The sequence below is a fragment of the Macaca thibetana genome, chromosome 14, assembly GCF_024542745.1.
Source record: "Macaca thibetana thibetana isolate TM-01 chromosome 14, ASM2454274v1, whole genome shotgun sequence".
Classification (NCBI taxonomy): Eukaryota; Metazoa; Chordata; class Mammalia; order Primates; family Cercopithecidae; genus Macaca; species Macaca thibetana.
This window is the reverse complement of record NC_065591.1, coordinates 13,848,849-13,872,954: the sequence shown is the minus strand read 5'-3', so window position 1 is coordinate 13,872,954 and position 24,106 is coordinate 13,848,849. Positions and strand designations below refer to the sequence as shown.

The following is a 24,106-nucleotide window of genomic DNA, read 5'->3' as shown; positions in this document are numbered from 1 at the left end:
TTTAATAAAGTAAACCTTAGTGCATAAAAATCACTATATCTGATGCTTTGGACTCTAAAGCAAGTGAAGACTTCTATTATACTTGGCACATTTTGCTTTATTTTTACTCTTGTTTTTTGACATTTGAGTAAAAACTAACATCTTAGAAAATGAAACAAAATTATATTTGTGGCACATGTGTGCTATTCAAAGTTGTAGTTAATTACCCACACCTGTGTGTGGCTTCAGGTATTTTGGCATATAAAGCTATCTAATTCTCCCCAACTTCTGTTTCCTGAGTGAGATTTGGTTTTCAATCTGGGCAAATGAAGACCATGCTGGGGTTAAGAGGGCTCTTTTTTCTCCATTCCTTGATATGGACTTGTGCTGAAGACTGGTCAGGTATAACTTATGACTTGGGGAATAGAAGTTTCTTAAAGAGGGCTGGAAGACGTGGCTTTGGATTCTTTACAGTTTTGGTCTGGTTGAATCTTAATAATAGCCAAGGACACATGGAGGGGTGGTGCATCTTTTAGAGGTGGAATCTTGAGATATCATGTTTTTCTCTTGCATACCAGCACTGAGACTAGGGAATGTGCCCTAGCCTGAGACCGTCTTTCTCCAACTCCCCGTTCCTTTTGATCTTATTCTCACCATATCAATTCTTGGGGCTCAAATACTTGAAGTGGGTTTAATATGAAGAGTGTCAAGTGGCCTGGAAAGCAGAGGAGTGGGTGGTGGTAGGAACTCAGGACTCTGTAGTGTGTCACATACACGAAGAAAGCCTTATAACGTCTTAGCCTTTCTTTACCTTATCCTTCATAGATCCTTTTCATTTCAGAGGGAGCGGTCAGTGCCTCCTAAGTGAGGTGAGCAGTGGTCCAGGCTTTTCCAGTACTTTTCCTGCGTCAGCCCTAAAAAGCTCCTGTCCGGAGCAAACCAGAATGATTGGTAGCCCTGAGTATAAACTCAGGCTGTCAGTTTCTCTCTTTCTCTTTCTCTTTTTCTGCTTCTCTTTCTCTTTTCCTTTCTTTCTCTCTTCTCTTTTTCTCTCTTCTTTTTCTTCTCTCTTGTTCCCTCCTCCCTCCCTCTTTTCCCTCCCTCCCTCTCTCTTTCTTTTCCCTCCCTCCCTCTCTCTTTCTTTTCCCTCCCTCCCTCTTTCTTCTCCTTCCCTCCCTCCCTCCCTTCCTTTCATCATTTTTTTCTTTCTTTTTGAGACAAGAGTCTCGCTGTCACCCAGGCTGGAGTGCAGTGGTACAATCTGGGCTCACTATAGCCTCCACCTCCCGGGTTCATGCAATTCTTGTGCCTCAGCCCCCCGAGTAGCTGAGATTACAGAGGTGCACCATCACATCCAGCTAATTTTTGTATTTTTAGTGGAGATGAGGTTTCACCATATTGGCCAGGCTGGTCTCAAACTCCTGGCCTCAAGTGATCTGCCCACCTCGGCCTCCCAAAGTGCTGGTATAACAGGCATGAGTCACCATGCTGAATGCTTTTTCTTTTCCTTCTCTCTTTCTCTCCCTTCCTTTCTTTCTCTCTCTCTCTTTCTTTCTTTCTTTCTCTCTCTCTTTCTTTCTCTCTTTCTTTCTTTCTTTTTCTTTCTTTCCTTCCTTCTTTCCTTCTTTCTTTCTCTCTCTCTCTTTCTCTTCCTCTTCCTGTTCCTTTCTTCTTCCTCTTCCTTTCCTCTTTCTCTTCTTTCTCTTGTCTTTCTCTTTTTTCTTCTTTCCCCTTCTCTTTCTCATCTTTCTCATTCTTTTCTTTTCCCCTTTCTCTTCTTTCTATCTCTTTCTCTTTCTTTTGTTTTATTTACCTCTTTGTCACCCAGGCTGGAGTGCAGTGGTGCCATCATAGCTCACTGCAGCTGTGAACTGCTAATTAAAAAAATTTTTTTTATAGAGACTTGCTATGTTGCCCAGGCTAGTCTCCAACTCTTGGCTTCAAGGAATCCTCCCACCTTGGCTTCCCAAAGCTTTAGCATTACAGGCGTGAGCCACTGCTTCCTGCCTGGGCTGTCAATTTCTAAGGTTAAGATTTCAGAATTGCAATGAAAGGTTGTATATATTTGTCAAGTTACCTGTTCAACAAGACAACTTAGACCTGACATGGGTTCATGTTAGAATCTTAGTGTATTCATTATGCTTTCTTTAATTAGGAACTATTTAAAATGGATAACTAAAAAAAGCAAGTAACTGTAAGGAATCATATCAATATCCACTGATCCGGTCTTCAGCTTTATTAAATCCATAATTTGCTACATTTGCTTAAATTTTATTTTCTAATAGAAGTAAAAGTTGAAGTAGAGTTGAAGTCCCTGTGGTCATTCCTGATTCTATTCTCTTCCCTCTTTGCCCATATGTGAGTTTGGTAATTATTCATTTTCCTGTGTGTTTTACAATTTTACATCAAATTTGTGGATCCTTAAATATGTTTTGCAGGCATTTATCTTCTATTTCTATTTAATTCTACAGCTTTTTTGTTATCCATCACTTGGAGATTTACATTTGTAGCTCTGGTTTATTTTAATTACTATTTAGCATTCCATTGAATGCAATGCATTGAATAAATGCATTGCAAATTGTTTCTGTTCTCATGTTGATAGAATTTTTCCAGCTTTGGGCTGTTACAAATATTGTTTGTATTTGAGTGTTTTATGTGTGTGTGTGTACATATCTAGGAATGGAACTGTGAGGCCACAGGTGCAGATCTGAAAAGTAACTCTCTTGCTCAATCGTTCTCTAATTCGAATTGGTGCTCTCAGATATCTTACTTTTGCCAATCTGGATATGAATAACTGGGGCTTTTACATTTAAGGAAAGTCTTATTTTTAGGTAATTGTAGATTCACATACAGTGTAAGAAGTAATACAGAGATGAAGTATACCATTTATTCAGCTTCACCCAATGGTAACATCTTGCAGAAATATAATACAGTATTACATTGGGATATTAATATTGATGCAGCCAAAGGACAGAACGTCTCTGTTGTAATCAGGAAGCCACTTTTAGAGCCACTTCTACTTTCCCCCCTGAACCACTCATGCCAAACCTTCTGTCTCCCCATTCCTTAATTTTTGTCAAGCACAGATCTGTTCTCCATTTCTACAATTTTGTCACTTCAAGGGTGTTATATATATGGGCTCAGAGTTTGCAACCTTTTGGAACTGACTTTTTTTTCACTCAGCATAATTCCTTGAAGATTCATCGAAGATGTGTGTATCAACGCTTGATTTTTTTTATTTCTGAGTGGAATTCTATGGCATGATTATACCATGGTTTGTTTAACCATTCACCCACCAAAAGACATCTGGGCTGCCTTCAGTTTCTGATTATTACAAATAAAGCTATTGTTAACATTTATGTACTTTTTTTTTTTTTTTTGGAGACAGAGTCTAGCTTTGTCACCTAGGCTGGAGTGCAATGGTGCAATCTTGGCTCACTGCAACCTCCACCTCACAGGTTCATGTCATTCTCCTGCCTCAGCCTCCTGAGTAGCTGGGATTACAGGTGCATGCCACCATGCCTAGCTAAATTTTGTATTTTTAGTAGAGACAGGGTTTCATCATGTTGGTCAGGCTGGTCTTGAACTCCTGACCTCGTGATCCACCTGCCTCGCCCTCCCAAAGTGCTGGGATTACAGGAGTGAGCCACCTTGCCTGGCCCATTTATGTATATTTTATGTGAACATACATTTGTATTTCCCTGGGATAAATGCCCAAGAGTTTAATTGTTGAGTCATATGGTTGTTGTATGTTTAGTTTTTGAAGAAATTGACAAACTGTTTTCCAGTGTGGTTGATGCATTTCACATTGTCCCAGCAATGTATGAGTGACCCAGTTTCTCGGTGTCCTCACCAGCATTTGGTGTCTTCACTATTATTCATTTTAGCCATTGTGATAGGTGTGTAGTGATATTGTGATTTGAATTTGGATTTCCATAATGGCTGATGGTATTAAACATCTTTTCATACAGTTATTTGCAATGTGTATAGCCCCTTCTGTGAAAGGATTGCAGATTTATATAGGTTCGGTTTCTCTGCTGAGTTTTCAGTATCTCCTGAGAACTCAGGCTCCTTCTAGTATCTTAAGAGCAACTGATAAAATTTTCCTTTAGTGAAGTCTAGAAGAATAGCCAAACTTACTCTTAAAAAAACAAAAACAAAAACTCATGCCTACCCAGTCTCATAATTTCTAGTTTGTTCTAATTCTCTTCCCCTGGGACCTAATTCAAGTAGCAGATTATATCCGAAAATTATTTCCATTTCCAGATTAAAAAAACTTAATGTCCAGATATTTCAAGATAGAAGGGAAAGGATAGCACTGTTTTCACTCAATTTCTATAAAAGCCTGGTTGCTACCTTGAGTTTTCTGGACAAGTCTTTATATATCATGAAACTGTAGGTATAAAAACGGAAACTTGCTTGCTTCTGTAGAAATGAAAGGGCTTGCTTCAAAGAGCTTCAGTTGAACAAGGGAGGCAGAAAATGCTCTACACTTAGTATAAACATTATAATATAGATATAGTCTTGTGATTCTAGTTCTACAATAAGTGACTTTGGAGGGTTAGATGAAATCTTATTTTGTATTGATTTTTTCCCCTATATATAGATTCACTAAAGAATGTATCTGAAGGATGAGTATATGTGTAGATATTTTTAGGGGATGAAGTAATAATACAAAGACCATGTTTTGCAAATTTGTTCACCTCTTAAGACATTTTGTTTTAGTAAGGGATGATCTCTTCATTTGTATTAACAGGGTATGCTAAAATTTTTTTGAGCTGATCTATCTAATTGCATGCTAACAGAAAGTTTCTCTTTTCTGCTTTTCAGCTATTCAAGTACACTGCACCCAGTTTTGGTTCTTTGCCAGGATTAAACCCACGATATTTTACAATTTGTATGTGAACCCCGATGAAGTGTTTCTAGGAGATGGCTGTCCTGTAACCTATGTTTTGCCAAATGTCTACTATGAGTTTTTCTACCATCCTCATGACTGCGGTATTGTAACTCAAGTAAGAGAAATGGCTATCAAAACCCAAGTGTCTTATGGTTCCTTCAATATACAAACCAGAAGTCATTAAGTGTCTATTTGTAATATGGCTAGACTCTTTAATGATCACATTTAGGACAGAAGCAGTTAAGAAAGGAGATGCTAAATGCTTTTTTCTTGTTGGGTGGTAATTGCAAACACTAATTATTCATTTCGTGATGGAGCAGGCTGGAGAGTTGAATGTTTTGAAGGAGGAAAGTATTTTCCATGCATCACAAGGTTTTTCAACAGTTTGTCTAACTAATTATTTGTTATAATTCATGAAGTTTGGTCAATTGCAAACAGAAGGTGGGAGTAACACTAATCAAGCATCAGAAGCCTTTTCTTTTTTTTTTTTTTTTTTTTTTTTTTGAGACGGAGTCTCGCTGTGTCTCCCAGGCTGGAGTGCAGTGGCGTGATCTCGGCTCACTGCAAGCTCCGCCTCCCGGGTTCACGCCATTCTCCCGCCTCAGCCTCCCAAGTAGCTGAGACTACAGGCGCCCGCCACCACGCCCGGCTAGTTTTTTGTATTTTTAGTAGAGACGGGGTTTCACCAGTTTAGCCAGGATAGTCTCGATCTCCTGACCTTGTGATCCACCCGCCTCGGCCTCCCAAAGTGCTGGGATTACAGGCTTGAGCCACCGCGCCCGGCCCAGAAGCCTTTTCAAAGTAAATATTCAGTAATCTCCTAGCCCTAGCCCGTACTCACCAGATATTTTGGGTATACTAAGTCACTATGCATATCACTGATAAAAGTATAACTGGAATTTTGACTTGATTTAAAAAGCATTTAAAGTTAGTAAAATCTTGCTATGATATTCCTTATTTTTTTCATTATCCCAAATAAAATGCTAAGAGAAGTAATAGAACTTGATCAGGTTTAGATAAATGCCACAGATTGGGTAACACAGAAAGCAAAAGCAAAATCTGAGGTAGAGTTGAGTGTGTGGAATATTTATTAAGAAGTGCTTTTGGGAGAAAGAAGATTGGGCAAAGGACAAAGCTGAGCTGTGATGCAGCCTCAAAGACAGCTTTGGCTGACCCTACACAGGGCTTCACATTCCTGCTGGGTAGGTGATCAGAAGTGGGCCACCCTGGGAGAGGGGTGTGGCTAGGGGTAAGACAGCTCTCAGCAGCTACACAGTTCCTGGAGGGGGTGAGAGCTGACGGCTGACGGCTGAAGGCTATCTGGCAACAGCATTCCCAACAGCTGGGTCAACAAGCTCTTAGGGGATCTGGGAAGCACATTACAGGTCTAATACACCACGGCATGTATTGGGGGGCACTATCAACCTTGATATAAACTGGGGGGAGCGGGGAATATTCAAATGCTAATAATCTGGGTGGTGGTAGTTTTTATCTATGCTTATATTTTCAAATTATCCAAAGAGAGCAGGATATATCTGAGATAGGAACATTTAAAATTATGTAATGGATATGGGTATCTCTGAATCATCGTATCCTCCTATGCTGTCAAAGACTGGGCCTTATATTGAGAACCATATGCTAAATGTCCTTAGAAAAATATTTTACTATTAATTGTCTTAACTCCATTCCACCCCATCCCCCTGAAAACAGCTCTTCTTCCTGTTAGGTATTTACTATATGCTGATAATTTAATCACTATTATTCTTTACCACCATAATTATTGCTTTTTTATAGAAATAAGAAAACAGACTTAATTGTTTAAACACGGTTTTCAAGGATTCATGACGAATAGAGGCAGCTCCAAGATTCCAAATGTGATTCATATGATCTCAAAACCCATGCTCTCTTTGAATAAGCAATGTATCACTACAATTGTGTGTCTCAAAAAGAGGTGTCAATTGCTTTCTTGAATGTGAATCACAAAACTCCTTTCTCTTTTAAATAACAAGTATTGCTTGCCTTTTATGTACAAGCACTGTGCCAGATTTTAACCCATCTGTCAGTTTGGGAAATGGTCCTGTTTCCTGTGAACAGATGCTGTTTATAGTTTAGTGAGAGTGTGACCATTTTTAGAAAGCTTGATGTATCTATAAATTCCTATTTAAATGCCTGTAAGTTTCCTGAGATACTTGAGACAAATATGGGTTTAAAACCTCTCTTTGTCTTGTAGCCTCTCAGGGGAGTTCTTCTGCTTAAAACAAAAATTAAGTATATCTCAAGAGACTCTGCTGTCCGAGCTGAAATGCCTCTGTCGTGTGTGGTCCGCAAGTGAGTACGGAGTACCAGACCCCTGTCCTAGCCCCGGCGTCATTAGCTGTCCAGATAAAAATTCCAAACCTGAAAGATTAAATGGTACAACCAGCGAGGGGAGTGGAGGAGACACCAAAGTCTAATGGGAACACAAATCTCTTGATCCTTGGTGTCTTAGTCCTCTGTTGCTTTGCTATAAAGAAATGCCAGAGACTGGGTAATTTATAAGAAAAGAAGTTTAATTGGCTCATTGTTCTGCAGGCTGTACAGGAAGCATGACTGGGGAGGCCTCAGTTTTTATTCATGGCATAAGGCAACAGAAAGCAAAGCTGGAGCGGGCATACTCACAGGGCTGGAGCAGGTGGAAGTGGTTGGGGGAGGTGCTACACACTTTTAAAAAACCACATCTCCCGAGAACTCTATCGTGAGACCAGCACCAAAGGGATGGTGCTAAACTAGGGGTCCCTAACCCCTGAGCCATGGAGATGTAGTGGTCCCTGGCCTGTTAGGAACCTGGCCGCACAGAAGGAGCGAGCGGCAAGCCAGCATTACCACCTGAGCTGTACCTCCTGTCAGATTAGCGGTGGCATTGGATTCTCATAGGAGCACGAACCCTATTGTAAACTGCGCATGCGAGGGATCTAGGTTGCGCACTCCTTGTGAAAATCTAATGCCTGGTGATCTGAGGTGGAATAGTTGCATCCCCAAATCATCATCCCCTATCCGTGGAAAAATTGTCTTCCGCAAAATTGACCCGGTTGCCAAAACGTTTGGGGACTGCTGTGCTAAACCGTTCATGAAGGGTCCACCCCCATGACCCCATCACCTTCCACCAGGTTCCACCTCCAATATTGGGGATTACAATGAACATGAGATTTGAGTGGGGATGCAGATTCCAAACCATATCATTTGGCCCTGTATTCTTCAAAAATGGTCACAACTGTCCCCTAGAACATAGGAATACTGGGAATATTATTGAAAAATGAGGCCGGGCGCGGTGGCTCAAGCCTGTAATCCCAGCACTTTGGGAGGCCGAGGCGGGTGGATCACGAGGTCAGGAGATCGAGACTATCCTGGCTAAAATGGTGAAACCCCGTCTCTACTAAAAATACAAAAAACTAGCCGGGCGTGGTGGCGGCCGCCTGTAGTCCCAGCTACTTGGGAGGCTGAGGCGGGAGAATGGCGTGAACCCGGGAGGCGGAGCTTGCAGTGAGCCGAGATCCGGCCACTGCACTCCAGCCTGGGAGACACAGCGAGACTCCGTCTCAAAAAAAAAAAAAAAAAAAAAAAAAAAAAAAGAAAAATGAAATGATGACTTATTTTTTGATATAAGCATCAGGGTCACTGAAAACCTGATAGGTTTTCGTCAACCAATATTTAAACTTGAGCCCATCTGCAAGTTTCCTGAAGGCAATAAGAGAAAGTATAATAAAGTCTAAAAGATACTGAACTCATCAGGGTATCAAGATCAGCACGTACTATGCAGGGCTGACAGTGTTGGGAGAGAGAGACCTTAAAACAGGATTTGTGGGTTAAGATTGGGTCTTTTTTTTTTTTATTGACATCTTGAGAAAGTCTAAGTGCTTATTTCCTATTATATGCCTGTATCAAAATATCTCATGTACCATATATATACATATCTACTATGTACCCACAAAAACTGAGAATTAAAAAAAATTTAGAACATTAACAACCAATTTGATTAGGTCTTAGCCCAAGTGTGATATATTTGGCAGGACTTTGGGCAATGTTTCCATGAGGTTTTTCTGGTTAAAATCCTGAACTGAATTTTTTTTTTTTTTTTTCCTGAGTAGTTACAGAAAAGTCACATTACACAGAACTCTTCCCACAGATAATTATAGTAGCAGGTAACATTTATGAATTGCTTACCTTATGCCTGCACTGTGCTTGTAGGAATGTATTTGTTCTTCCTGCTGACTCAATGAGGTAGATACTATTCTTTTATTTTTTTATTTTTAAGTGGTTGAGGCTCCTTATTTTGCTCAGGCTGATCTTGAGCTTCTGGGTTCAAGGAAGTCTCCCTCCTCAGCCTCCCATGTAGCTGGGACTATGGGTACCCAGCTGTGGTGGTAGATACTATCATGCCAAATTCAGGGTGAGAAAATTGAAACACAGAAAAATTAGGTTACTTGGTCGACATCATTTGCTGGTAGATGGTGGAATCAAGAAGTGAACGCAGAAGTCTGTTTTTTAAGTCTTTGCTTCTTAGCACCACAAATACTGCCTGTGATGTTCTGGGGTGGGGTGTGTTGGTGGGTGGTGGCGGGAAGCAGAAATCAATATATCTACCAATAATAGTAATTTGGCCCCAAGTTCAGCCTTGTAAATGCTAGGATCTGAGTAGATCTTAACCACTATGATATTTTTCTATCTTCTCTTATTTTAGTCAGCATCCTCTTTTAAATGTAGTTGAAACGAGAGATGGGGAAACTGGCAATGAATGGGAGATAGAGGTGAAGATACAGATTGCGAATGAAGACACAGCAGTAACTTCTGCAACACAATCTTGGTAAGAACCCTCAACACTGGCATCTTATGATTTTTGTCCAGGTGTGTCGTAGATAGCAGTCAATACAATTGTCAAGAAAATGGCACACATTTGTCTTAAGGTGCATTGTGCCTAAAATGTTTCTGGTTTAAGAATGCAAGTTCATGCTTTCCTATGTTTGTTGAAGATTTTATTGATCATGGTGGTCTTGATAACCTGTTACTAACTGGGAACCCCATATAACTAAGAGCTATCCATTTTGGGTAGTATGTGAAATACTATAATTAACTAAAAAGAAAAAAGCTATCAATTTCAATATCAATAAAGTTCTGAATTGTAATAAATGAGTATTAACACTGAGCCTACAAAGTGGCTTAGATATGTTGATGATCCCTGGGAAAGTGAACTCAGAAGTGTCATAAGTCTGTGTTGCAACTCTTTCCAGAAGGTACCAAATGACTGTAAGGTAGTACAGTTTTTCATTCTTGAGCCCCATATGAAGGCATATTATGAAAAATCCACACATATTAATATATGGCTATTAATAAAAGGATGGAGTTGTGTTTAATAGAGAGTAAACAGGATACCTAGAACATTTGGGATGTACTTCATAGCTTAGAGGGCAAAAGTATCCTTATTCACTTATTATGTTTTTTTTTTTTTGACAGAGTCTCGCTCTGTCGCCCAGGCTGGAGTGCAGTGGTGTTATCTCGGCTCACTGCAAGCTCCGCCTCCTGGGTTCACTCCATTCTCCTGTCTCAGCCTCCCGAGTAGCTGGGACTACAGGTGCCCGCCACGATGCCTGGCTAATGTTTTGCATTTTTTTAGTAGAGACGGGGTTTCACCATGTTAGCCAGGATGGTCTCGATCTCCTGACCTCGTGATCCGCCCGCCTTGGCCTCCCAAAGTGCTGGGATTACAGGCGTGAGCCACCGCACCCGGCCTTCCTTATTCGCTTATACATACATTGCACTTGAATCATTAAACACTTAAGGATTACAGTCTCAAGGATAGAACATAAACTTTCTTTCTTCTTCCTTACCTTCTACTTACACCTTCTCCTTCACTCCCATACATATACATTGCTTTACTTATGAATAACAGGCTCTTAGAAGTAGCAAAGTAATGTTTACATTGGGACATATATTTTATTGTCTTTCTTCCATTTCAGTAAGAATCTGACTGCTACACTCCCTTGTTCATCAAATGAGTACCTTTATTGCAAGAGAAGAAACTGTGCTGTCTACTTTGATACTGAAAGGCAATTTGGAATCTCTGCCATGATTGCTTAGGACTGAGGATTTAATGTGCTATTTTGTGAAAATCTGAGAAGCAGGAAGGGGATTTAATGATCTCAACCGTTATCCATCTGAAAAACCTAACTTGTGATTTTAAATAAAATGCAGGCTGCCTTCCACTATTCCCCTTTTAAAATAGGAACTGCCACTGCTTTTAACTTTATGAAGTTTTATTTATGAATAAAGTTTGTACTACTATATATCTGTTTCTAGTTATTGCAAGACTGACTTTTATGTAATTTTAAGCTTCAATGCTCATTAGAAATAGGTTTTTAAGGGTACAGTTACTAACTCTTCTCAGTTGCTGATTCATGCCCTTAGCTAAGGCTTAGTTGTGGTTGGTCCTGGTAACAGGGCCTAATCATTCATTTATTCCACAAAGAATCCCTCATGGAGTTCACACTTTAGTAGGAGGAGGCAGAGTATACAAAAAAACATACTCTATAGTATTTTAAGAAAGAGTAAATGCACCTTAGGGCACAGAGGCAGAGAAAGAAGATAGGGAATTCTTGGGTGAGGGTTGTGGTCCTTAATACGGCATCAGGGAAGACATCCCTCGAAGGTAATAATTGAGGAAAGAACTGGAGGAAGTGAGGAATGAGCCTGGCAGATCCTGGAGGGAAGGCTGTTCAAGACTATGGAAACAGTTGATGTAAAGTCACTGAGTGTTTGCAGAACAAGGCCAGCATGATTGGAGAGGTAAAGTCATACAGATGAGGTCTTAAAACAACAACCGAAACACCTAAAACAATGAGTGGAGTACCTCATTTAATTTCTCAAAGTTGATTGACACACCTGGCTTTTGTTTGAAATAAAATGGGAACCCCCTGGAAAGCTCCAAATGGAGGAGTGATGTGATCTGACTTGGATTTTTATTATCAGGATCACCCTGGCTGCTGGATGGAAAACAGACACCAAGAGGAAGCAGGGACTGAAGTAGGGAGAGGGATTAGGTAGTGATGACTACAAGGTCAGTGGTCTTCAGCCAGGGCCAATTTTACCCTCTGGGGGATGTATCTGGAAGGAACTTTGTTCGTTACAGTGATGGTGTTAGTGTGTTACTGGCATCTGTATAGACCCAGGGATGCTGCTGAACATCCACAGTGCCTAAGACAGCCACTGATGACAAAGAGTTATCCGGGCCCAGAGTCAATAGTACTGAGGATGAGAACCCTGGTTTAGATGTAGCATGGATTTCATAGGAAGAGGTCGGGTAAATTGATCTAAGGATTTGCAGACAGCTAGATATGAAGTATGTTAGAGGAATCTGGAGAGTTTAGGATTTATGAGCTACTATAAAGTAGGAGATGCTACTGTCTTGGATAAAAATGTGGAAGATGTTGGTTTGGAAACCTTATTTTGAAAATGTCATGTTTAAGATGCTGCTTAGATCTCCAAGAGGAGAGAGCAAGTGAGTAGTTGAATATACAGGTCTGCAGTTCAGAGGGAGAAGGTCCAGACTGGATGTAGAACATTAGGATTCATCAGCACATACTAATACTTAAAGCCAGTAAGATTGCATGAGTTCAAAGCAAAGAAGTGAGGAAAATGAAGATAATCAGTCCAAGGTTTAGGTCTTGGGATATCCAATGTTAAGAGGTTGCTGAGAGAAGGCAGAACCTTTGAATGAGCCAAGGAGAAGGTCAATTGGAAGTAAAACCAGGGCAGAGTGGGGTCCAGGGAGCCATGCAGGCGGAGCTGTCAACTGTATTATCTGTTGCTGAAAAGTTAAGTGGGATGAGAATTAAGGGTTCTTAATTCTTAAGCTACCATCTAACACTAGTCAGAATGGCTACTATTAAAGAGTCAAAAAATAACAAATGCTGGTGAGGCTGTAGAGAGAAAAGAATGCTTGAACACTGTGGGTGTGTAAATTAGTTCAGCCATTGTGGAAGATGGTGTGGAGATTCCCCAAAGACCTAAAGACAGTGATACCATTTGATCCAGCAATCCCATTACTAGGTATATACCCAAAGGAATATAAATGATTCTGTTATAAAGACATGCATGTATATGTTCATTGCAGCACTATTCACAATAGCAAAGACATGGATTCAGCCTAAATGTCCATCAGTGATAGATTGGATAAAGAAAATGTGGTACACATACACCATGAAATACCATGCAGTCATAAAAAAGAACAAGATCATGTCCTTTGCACGGACATGGATGGAGCTGGAGGCCATTATCCTCAGCAAACTAATGCAGAAACAAAAACCAAATACCACATGTTCTCACTTATAAGTGGGAGCTAAATGATGAAAACACCTAACATGTACAGGGAAACGACACACACTGGGGCCTTTTGGAGGGTGGAGGGTGGGAAGAGGAAGAAGGTCAGGAAAAATAACCAATGGGTACTAGGCTTAATGCTTGGGTGATGAAATAATCAGAACAACAAACCTCTATGACACAAGTTTACCTATGTAACAAACCTGCACTTGTACCCCTGAACTTAAAAGTTAAAAATACACAAAAGGCCTGGTGCAGTGGCTCACACCTGTAATCCCAGCACTTTGGGAGGTTGAGGTGGGCGGATCACCTGAGATCAGAAGTTCGAGACCAGCCTGGCCAACATGGTGAAACCGCATCTCTACAAAAAATACAAAAATTAGCCAGGCATGGTGGCCCTTGCCTGTAGTGCCAGCTATTTGGGAGGCTGAGGCAGGAGAATCACTCGAACTCAGGAGGTGGAGGTTGCAGTGAGTCGAGATCACGACACTGCACTCCAGCCTGGATGATAGCGTAAGACTCCATCTCAAAAAAATAATAAAAAAAAAATACACAAAACAAAACAAAGAAGAAATGTAAAATAATACAGCCGCTGTGGGGAGCTTGGCAGTTTCACTCCTAGGCTGTCATGTAAGGACTAATAAATAGTAAGGCCTGGTATCACATGCTATCTCCGCATCTGGTGAAACTGGAAGGGCTATAATGGCCTAACTGCACATTTCTCTCTCTCCTCTGCTCCTGCAGATAAGGTCCCCGCTACACAGCTCTGCTTATCAAGGAGACCAGATACAGTTCCTGCTTATCTCTGAACAGTGGGTTTCAGTTCCCTGGCAGTCTGCAGAATTATTCAAACAAACCAATCATACGCTCCTGTGGGATCTAGAGGTCACCTCACCCTCTTGATATTACAAAGCTTATGTTCCAGAGCCCCTGGTTGTTCCCTGTGCTCCTAAGTGCAGCCCTCATGTGGACCTATGTGCTATGTGGTGTTCTCCTTTGCAAGGCTGTGAATGTACACACCAGTGAATTGCTTTCGAGCACATCTGCTCAGTGGCAGGTGTGTGTTTGGCTATCACCATAGCCCTAGGATAGGAATCTCTCCCTCAGCAAGGGGGTGAATAGGAGGCAATGAAAGCTGAGTCAAATGCCCCAAATAATTGAAAATAGGAATTCAAACAAATGTTGAACAACAGCTTTCAGAGTAGCACTATTTGCAAAGATGGAATCAACCCTAAAGTTCATCAGTGGTTGAATGACTCAAGAAAATGTGCTAGAGCCGGGCGCGGTGGCTCACGCCTGCAATCCCAGCACTTTGGGAGGCCAAGGCAGGTGGATCACGAGGTCAGGAGATCGAGACCATCCTGGCTAACACAGTAAAACCCAGTCTCTACTAAAAAAATACAAAAAATTAGCCAGGTGTGGTGGCGGGTGCCTGTAGTCCCAGCTACTTGGGAGGCTGAGGCAGGAGAATGGTGTGAACCCGGGAGGTGGAGCTTGGAGCTTGCAGTGAGCCAAGATCACACCACTGCCCTCCAGTCTGGGCGACAGAGCGAGACTTCGTCTCAAAAAAAAAAAAAAAGAAAATGTGCTATACCCACAAAACAGAATACTATACAGCCATAAAAAGGAATGAAGTATGGATTCATGGTACCATGTGAACTAAAAATAAAGTTCTAGGCCTTCAACTGATTTAATGAACCCCCATCTTGGCCAAGAGGACCCCAGAGAAACCTTAAGAACTGTGTTTCCAGCCATCCTGGGGTGGGGGGTTGGACATGCCTTGTTACACGACTTCCCTTCTGTGGTTTAGACACAACACCTGACTAGCATTAATATTAAAAAAAGAGATCAGGCTGGGCGTGGTGGCTCATGTCTATAATCTCGGCATGTGGGGAGGCTGAGGCAGGCAGATTGCCTGAGGTCAGGAGTTCGAGACCAGTCTGGCCAACATGGTAAAACCCCATCTTTACTAAAAATACAAAAAAAATTAGCTGGGCGTGGTAGCGTGTGCCTATAATCCCAGCTACTCAGGAGGTTGAAGCAGGGGAATTACTTGAACCAGGGAGGTGGAGGTTGCAGTGAGCCGAGATTGCGCCACTGCACTCCAGCCTGGGCAACAGAGTGAGACTCTGTCTCAAAAAAAGATCATAAGGCTGACACAACGAACTCTTTGTGGCAATAGCATACAAAACTATAAACAGGACCCACGGCCATGCCAAGTAATGGTTAAGTCATGCACCCCTACACTCAAAGAATAAACTTTGTTCTAACTGCCACAAGGTTTTTCTTTTTCAGCAGCTAAACAAGCGCTGGCCTTGAGATAAGCAATGTTAACAATGACAGCTCATTCACTGCCAGAGGCTGACCTTCCTGCGCTACAAGCCATCACTACAGCTTTGATTGGACAAGGGACTCATCTCAGCAACTCTCTCCTGATAAGAGACGACTGAGCAAGAACTGGTTCTGGCCAGTTTACAGAGGTTGCACACTTGTATAACTTTGTGTCTTGGAAAGACCTTTAGATGTAGAAGGCCTAATTGTGATACATTTAAATGTTAAGTCTCCACCCCAAAGTGAACATGGGTCATATATAACATGCATGCTTATTCAGCACTTACGTGTTAGAACCGCCCTAGAGAATATTCATAGGTCCTCCTATAACCTGTTGAATACATATGCTTGGCCAACCCATTCAGCATAAATTCCCATCTCACTCCTCCCTCCCTGCAATGTGCCTTTCAGACTGTGTTGGAGACTGTGCATCCCAGCCTGTTAGGATGGCCGTCTTGCAGTCTGTAACCCTTTATAAGATATAAAGCCTCTTTTATTTGTAAACAAATAAATAGCATGATTTTTAAAGTTAAGAGTGTAATTCAATTTTTACAAAGTGTCCAGAATAGGTAAATCCGAAGAGATAGAAAGTAGCTTGGTGCTTGCCAGGGGCTGGGAGAAAGGAGGAGTGTGGAGTTGCTTAAGAGGTATAAGTTTTCCTTTGGGAGATGATGAAAATATTTGGGAACTGTAGGGGTGATGGTTTCACACATGTGCATGTACCAAGTCCACTGAATTATATACTTCAAAATTGTTAATTTTATATGAATTTAACACTTATAAAAATTAGCGGTTATTTTAACAGAGGAGGAAAGCATGTAAGCTATTGGAATTAGAAATTCCAGTATTATTTTATGTACTTCTATGTAGCTAGCTATTTAAAATAACAATATGTTTATTCACATCTTAAATAAGAAAACAGATATTTTCAAATAAAAACCACTGAAATATTCTTCATAAATTCAATCTACTGTAAAGCTCTCCTTCCCAAATATAATTTAAGTGATAGATACCTTAACATAAAATCCTACTAATTTTAAAGAACATGCAATATAATAAAAACGTTTAGTAGAAAGGATTTTGAGGTTTCTGATGTTCACAGATGTTACTTTTTGCTTGCTCTTTGTTACATCAGTTCATAATCCTGGAGATTCATATAGCTAGAAACAACTATTTTGTACTTAGAAGCTAAGGCAATCTATGTGATACGCTACACAATTTCTAAAAATAATTTATTAGGCTTTTACTTTTACTTTTTGAGAGGAAGTTTTTTGGAGGTTGATTTCTGCCAAAATGTAGAACCGAGTGATGCTGTTATTATCTATTATTCCATATCTTACAATTTTTCATTACTAGATTTAATTGTCCAAAAATGCCCTTAGAGAATATTTCTAGATATGTGCATGTTCATAATAAAATGCTTGTAGGGAAAGCAAAATTAAACCAGAAACCACTGTTTTGCCAAAGCTTAGACCACAGGTGTGTGGGTTTATTTACCTGAATCAAAACCTCCTGAAGCTGATTACAAGCACCGATTAGTGAGCGCATCTTAGCCCAGGTTTACTGGATCTGAATCATTGGTTGGGAGCTAGAGCAATAGCTTTTTTTTTTTTCTTTTTTCACAAGAACCCAGAGTGAATATAATATGCAATATTGCAATATTGTTAATCAATTCAAGGCCGGGCGCGGTGGCTCAAGCCTGTAATCCCAGCACTTTGGGAGGCCGAGACGGGCGGATCACGAGGTCAGGAGATCGAGACCATCCTGGGTAACACAGTGAAACCCCGTCTCTACTAAAAATACAAAAACTTAGCCGGGCGAGGTGGCAGGCGCCTGTAGTCCCAGCTACTCGGGAGGCTGAGGCAGGAGAATGGCGTGAACCCGGGAGGCAGAGCTTGCAGTGAGCTGAGATCCGGCCACTGCACTCCAGCCTGGGTGACAGAGCGAGACTCCGTCTCAAAAAAAAAAAAAAAAAAAAAAAAAAAAAATCAATTCATAAGTAATTCTTCTGTATCACCACCTGAATTTCTCAAATCATCTTGCAAAGCCCTACTTTTAACAGTTCAATAGACACATATCAAATATTATGTCAGACACAATTTCCGACACATCCACATGCTTGGGAAAAAAGACATGGTGGTAGGGGATGCAGCCTAGAACCACTTTCCACATGTTCCTTCCTGATTTTCTGATTTATCTTTCAATGGCAAAAACTGCACTTACTTTTGCACCAACCGAACTTCAGCTGTGAGGACGAAAAGCCAAAACTATGCTAAGGGGTTCTCAGTGCTTTCCAGAATGATAAACCATCACCCACAGCTGAGGAGGTAAGAGGTTTATAAACACCTGTGGAGGCCCACTTCCCTAGGTTTTCTGTTTCCTGTGATACCTTGGGCTGGAATCTGAAGCAATGAAGATCTCTTGTGTGTTGGGAGAGCTCCTCATGCTTTTCGAGTTGATTCATGGTCTCCAAGATTGTAAGAAAAAGCGGGAATTTTTGGAGGTGGCGATTTCTAACAGCAGGGCCTTTTTTTCTTTTTTTTTAAAAACATATTGTTGACTTCGGGAGTTTGTTTTTTATAACCTGGTGATCAGTTGCTAATAGCTAATGATTGCAAAGTTACAGCCACACATAGTTTTATCTTTACCCCTGTACTTCCTCTTGAATTTTTCCTCTAAGTTGATCTCAAGGTGCCGTTTTTATTTTTCTTACATGCAAAATATTTCCAGGTTCTTTCTCTGCTGGAGACTAGCTTGTTACTTTGCTGAATGTGAAATACTTACAGTGACTGGCAAAATCAGGAGAGACTGCCCAGTGCCTAGGAGAGGAGGTTACTAGGTCTACATTTCTGGCCATGGGGTATGAAGTTTGGACAGAGAGTAGTCAGCTGTATTCAATTGTTTATGATTCCTTTTCAGAGTTGAGGCTCTGAATAGATTTTGCATAGGTTTTAATCCTGATCTGCCATTTAAAAGCTATGTGACCTTAAATTTATCCATGTGTAAATATGGGATAATGATAAAATTGACTCCATAGAAATGTACTGAAAATGAAGTAAGACCCCAAACCAAAATTTAACATAGTTGGCAATCATAAAAAAATTATTGTAGTAACTGCAATATTATTTTGTTTCTGAATCCTGAGTTTCACATACCAATTAATATTTATTGGCTCAGATATTTTGATCAAAATAAAATTTTAAGTGGAAGCACATGATCTATTTTTCCATTGTGTGCAACCAAATATCAGAACTTTTTCTTGTGTCTCCATTTCAGATATCACTTACACCTAGATATATTTCAAAAATGTATTCATGAGACCTGTTGGTAAAATTTGAACAATCCCTAAAAGTAAAGTGAGTATGTTGGGATATTTGACTTATTTAGCTTAGAAATTCTCAAGAAGTGCTTCTACGGTTTTTCCACATTCTGATGAAAAAAAACTGAGACACACAGAGATTAATTGGCCCAAGATCTCCCAGTGGAAAAATATACAAATAGAAACAAAACATTTTCACTCTACAGTTGGGAATTCAGCTCAAAAGGTTGAACATTTCCTGAGCACTTTGTGTGGGGGCAGACATACTATCTGATGTTTTCCCTTTTCAAATTTTCTTTCAACAGTGTCTATAACCTGTTCTGAAACCTGGCTCCAGGTCAAACTTAGACGAACGCCACTGTTAAATGACCTGCAACCTCTGCAAAACGAACTCTCTCTAGGAATTGGCTGTCCTGTAAACATGGTCGAGGTGGATTTCTTTGGGTTCCTGTATCTTCTAACTTTTTGTGGCATCAGAGTGAGCGTAAGAGCAGTTATTATTTCAACCAATAATATATCTTTTGACTGTTTTGGGTCCACAAACCAATGACTAAAACTACAGTATTCAAATTTTAATTGTCAGTTAATAGTTCATGTAATATTGACCATTCTCTTTAACATTTTTGGATATTGCTTCTATCTGTCGGAAAGACAAATAGGATTTGGGATCCCAAAAACTATGCATTCCTACTTTAAAAACCTTTTTTTTTTGGCAACGTATCTCTTTTGCCTGTGATAGTGGTTTTTTGTTTTTTAAAATACTCTGTGTTAAATCTAGTTTGAGAGAAACATTTTGTTTTGAAACAGTGTCACAAATACCCAACTCTTGTTATTGACCTAAAATTTTGATGAAAATGGAGTGTATCAGTTTATATAGTTCCTGTATTAATAAGATAAACCAATCTTTCCTGTCACCAGAAAGCTGTTTTTTTTTTTTTCTTCATGTTAAATTGTTGCTGTGTTTTGTAATTATAGCCTGGTTTTTCCTTTTTGGAGTCACATCTGTTTCTAGTAAAGATTAGGTGAACTGATCCTATTTTTGGGTCTAAGTGCATGACTTTATCGTTTGTTTGCTGCTGTATCTCTAGTATAAAAAAAAAGTCTAGCATTTGGCAAGTACTCAATTTAGCATGAGGCTGACTCAGCTGCTTTTCTAAAGTTGTCAAATATCTAGCCAAAATTCACACTGAATAATTTAGGTCTGCCTGAATCAGACCCTGACTCTTTTTTTTTTTTTTTTTTTTTTTTTTTTTTTTTTTTTTTGAGATGGAGCCTTGCTCTGTCGCCAGGCTGGAGTGCAGTGGCACAATCTCGGCTCACTGCAACCCCCACCTTCCGCGTTCAAGCAATTCTCCTGCCTCAGCCTCCCGAGTAGCTAGGACTACAGGCGCGTACCACCATGCCCAGCTAATTTTTGTATTTTTAGTAGAGATGGGGGTTTCACCTTGTTGGCCAGGATGGTCTCAATCTCTTGACTGAGTGATCTGCCCACCTCTGCCTCCTAGAGCGTTGGGATTACAGGCGTGAGCCAACGCGCCTGACCCAGACCCTGACTCTTAAACAAATGTGGTGATCAAAAGTTGTCTATGCAGACTCAACTGCTGAATACAATGTCCCTGCTACTATGGCAGGAGCTATTAATGTCTGCTAAAACCAGGGATTTTTATCACTTAGCTCTGCTTTTCTGTTGTAAACCTTGCACTCATACCTACTTTATGTCATAAAGTAAAAATAAAAGTAAAAATTATTATTTTGTTTTTAATCTATATTTTAAAAATGGAATTTGAAAGCATTTGAAAGAAATATAATTAAGATAACTTATATCCTTTACACCTTTAGGAACATGGAGTAGGTATGCTCATTGAAAGTTTAATTGTATATGAGCCACCGAATTTTGACTTCAATTTACACATCCCAGTATCATGCTATGTGCAAAGGTAAGTGCAGTGCACTACTGAGATCAAGGCTATCTAACATTATCTTTGGCTTCTAGGTGTTTTGATCAGTTAAACTGCCGAACATTATGCTAAGGTTGGACATTGGATCAAATTTGATCTGTGGTGTTCTGTTTGGTCATGTGAGTAGGTCTAAAAAAATTGATTCTCTCAATGTAGTTTCTGAACGAGTAGATGAGGCTCAGTTGCTATATGAGAATTCTACAGTCACTAAAGAGATCATATCAGAAAGTTTTTGTTAGTAATCGTTCCTTTTTTGCGGTGTTCCTTGTCTGCACCTACCCATACTGCCTCATTCATGGCTATTATAGGTGCTTTTAAGTTTTTGTACAAACCATACCACCTTTCTGCAGATATGAGGAGGAACCAAGAGATTCAAAATCAGTATTTTCTCAGTTTTAAAACTAGAATCGAGTTAGTCTCTGATTTGTTAGTTTCTGCAATATAAATAAAAATCAAGACTTGCTAATGACCGCAATTCTCTCCTTATTGGAGAAACTTTTCTTGAATGAGAGAATAAAGCAGGAGAGCCTGTTGATGAAGGTTGAGGCAATTCTGCTTGTGATCAGATCCCTGGGTGAGCTGTTCACAAGGCCCAATTGCACGTGTGTTCTCTCTGCCCCTAGAGTGTTCATTCCAACCTATTTTGAACAGTCTGGTCTCTGGAGACACAGAATTTAATGGCTATATTTATCTTACAACCACTGACTTCAACTGTACTGTGAAATATTTGCTTTTCTTCATTAACAGCATCTTTGGTCCTTCTCATAAGTAAAAATCAAGTCAGGTCCCTATCTCCAGTATTATATCAAATTTAGGTTTCCTTTAAGACTCCTAGAGTTTTACAGAGCACACAAAGGATTTGGGGAAGAGGGTTTAGTATAATCTGAGTAGTACATTTCCCTCTGCTGCTTTTCTCTTCGTGTTTTGCTGGGTATGACAGGATGAAAGAGGTTGGGTCACAATTATCTCATGGTTATATGGTGCAATTGTGGTCCATTTCCAGCAATGCTGGCTAGATAATCACACCTTCACCCAGAAGTGTGTCTCAAATTACGCATATGTGAGTTTTTTGGAGTCCTTAGAAAGGGGGTGGCCATCACAACTGCATATTTCCTGATAGACCAATCTAAACAAGGCTTCCTTCTTAGTCCATACAATTGCCACCGTAGGCCTCCACACAACCTGCTCATTTTCTGTCTTGTTTGGTTTTTATTCCAGTATCTTGACTTCTTGAGGTCTCCTCCCCACTTCACAGGTATTCTTGAGAGAAATCCTGGAAATACAGCTAAAACATTGGTACCTGTGAGAGAAATTACTTAGTCATACTATAATTCATGGTGGGAGAATATGACCTTTCTGCCCCCTTTTCTACACTCCATGTCTCTCATATGTCATTCTACTGCATAGGCAGATACTTGGGAGTAAAATGTCAGCCTCTTGCTGTAGGAAACTCAGTGTTGGAGAAGCTGATAGAAACACCTTTATTTGGCTTCATTAAGGGAGGGAGAACTTTAGTGACCCCACTTACACCTCTGTCATAGGCCAATAACTCGGAGCTGCATGCCTCTAATTACTCTCTGTAGATGTCCATTGAGATGATTAGAGATAAGAACTGCTTCAGCCACTTATTAAGAGTTCTTGATATTTGACATCCTATGAAATTAGCTTCAGGTCCCAATAGTACATTCTGGAATAATGAAAAGTTGTATTCAACCATCTGTGAATTTTTTCTCATATTCTATGAAACAATAAATTTTCATATTTGTCTAAGCTAGCTGATTTAGCATTCTCTCACAGCTGGAAGAGATCTGTTTAATTTAGTTTTCTCCACATTTCAACTTTTTCTCCACCTCCAAAAGCATAATAGATACAAAGCTTAAATCTATTTTTTTCTCTTTTTCAGAAGGTTTCCAATAATCTTAGTGATGAGAAGGGGAGAGAATGACAACCGTCGTGAATGCAGAAGGTCAGTGGGACAGCACTGCTCACTATCACGCAAACTTGAAGACTTGGGAATCCGTCCAAGAGTATCCTATGTGTAAGAGTATTTTGAATTAGTACCATAAATGCTTACAGTACGTTTATATATAAAAAAGGCCAGAGTTTAGTAAGGTGGTGTCATACGCCACACTTTGTGTACTATTGCCCCTATGATTTTAGTTCAGGATCATTGGAATACTGCATTTTTTATGTCTATTAGGGATATATTTTATCTTGGCATTTCTCATTATTTCCTTATGTAAAACAGATTTGCAATTGTAACCTCAATAGTTCTGTTATGTTAACTTTCTTGAGCTAGAGATAAACCATCTTTGGTGCATGTAATATAAGTGTGCAATGGGATCATAGATTCCCATAAAGATAGTAATTGATATCTATGTTAACTCTAATTCCAGCTTTTTGTTCTAAAAGAACTAAATGTCAGCAAGAGAAAACTCAAATGAGCCATAACAATATTCAAATAGGGTATAATCTTTAGACTTTATTATGCTAGAAGGACAGGCCCTTATTCCACGTATCAGCCGACCCTCATAATTCTAAACTTGATATGGTGTCCTCATGTAAAATTTATAATAATTTACTAAGCATTTGTTAACTAATAGCTATATATACACATAACATGTATGTGTGTATACATGTGTATATATCATATTTGTGATACTTGAATCATTAGAATATTATAATGGTTCCTGGGGTTTAAAATTGATGCCTTTTTCCCAGGTTCCCATTTGGTTGAGCCTCAGTGGTTCCTTAGTTAGATAGTAGTTTCCCATCAGTACAACAACGTAACTGTTTCTTTTCCTTCCTTACAGGAACAGTGTTCCCTTGTTGAGCTACTTAATTGTATCCCTTCCTAAGTGTAAGAACAAAGCTATACATTCTGGATGATGAGGCCACCCTATTCATTCACCTGGTGCTCTGGCCGCTTAAGGATTTCATTGCCTTTTAGAAGTTGAACTAGTCACTGGATATTGTCTTTTATCATTTCAAATGTGATATTTTTAAACGAAAAACTTGCTCTGTTGTCCATATTTATGAATTGTTGGGGTAGGGAGAAAAGCCTTCCTTTCCCAGATTTTAAACTTGTAATAAATAAACTTTATTCTTAAATAAAGTTTTATAATTCTTAATAGTTATTTATATTTTTTAAAGCCTAAGTCCTGATCCACAGAGCATTATAAAGTGTGAGGCAATTGCATATTGTGACTAGGCTTACCCATCATCTGTTTTGGGTAGCAATAGAGTATCTAATACACAGTAGTCTTTCCTTAT

The 24,106-nt window shown here is 39.8% G+C and overlaps 3 protein-coding genes across 3 annotated transcripts in view; 2 read left to right on the top strand and 1 right to left on the bottom strand.

The window, feature by feature from the left end:
* Positions 1-24,106, bottom strand: part of MRPL16 (mitochondrial ribosomal protein L16) — a 129,324-nt gene that overhangs the window by 86,873 nt on the left and 18,345 nt on the right. The gene's annotated exons all lie outside the window — the stretch shown is intronic.
* OOSP1 (oocyte secreted protein 1) lies at positions 266-11,191 on the top strand. Its single transcript, XM_050757035.1, has 5 exons — positions 266-381; positions 4,810-4,991; positions 7,107-7,204; positions 9,594-9,716; positions 10,867-11,191. The coding sequence occupies exons 1-5, from the start codon at positions 306-308 to the stop codon at positions 10,985-10,987; spliced, it is 600 nt and encodes a 199-aa protein (XP_050612992.1). The 5' UTR covers positions 266-305; the 3' UTR covers positions 10,988-11,191.
* Positions 17,701-23,948, top strand: LOC126935522 (oocyte-secreted protein 4A). Its single transcript, XM_050757036.1, has 5 exons — positions 17,701-18,033; positions 19,181-19,359; positions 20,715-20,812; positions 22,737-22,871; positions 23,647-23,948. Exons 1-5 carry the CDS (start codon positions 17,967-17,969, stop codon positions 23,720-23,722), a joined length of 555 nt encoding a protein of 184 aa, XP_050612993.1. The 5' UTR covers positions 17,701-17,966; the 3' UTR covers positions 23,723-23,948.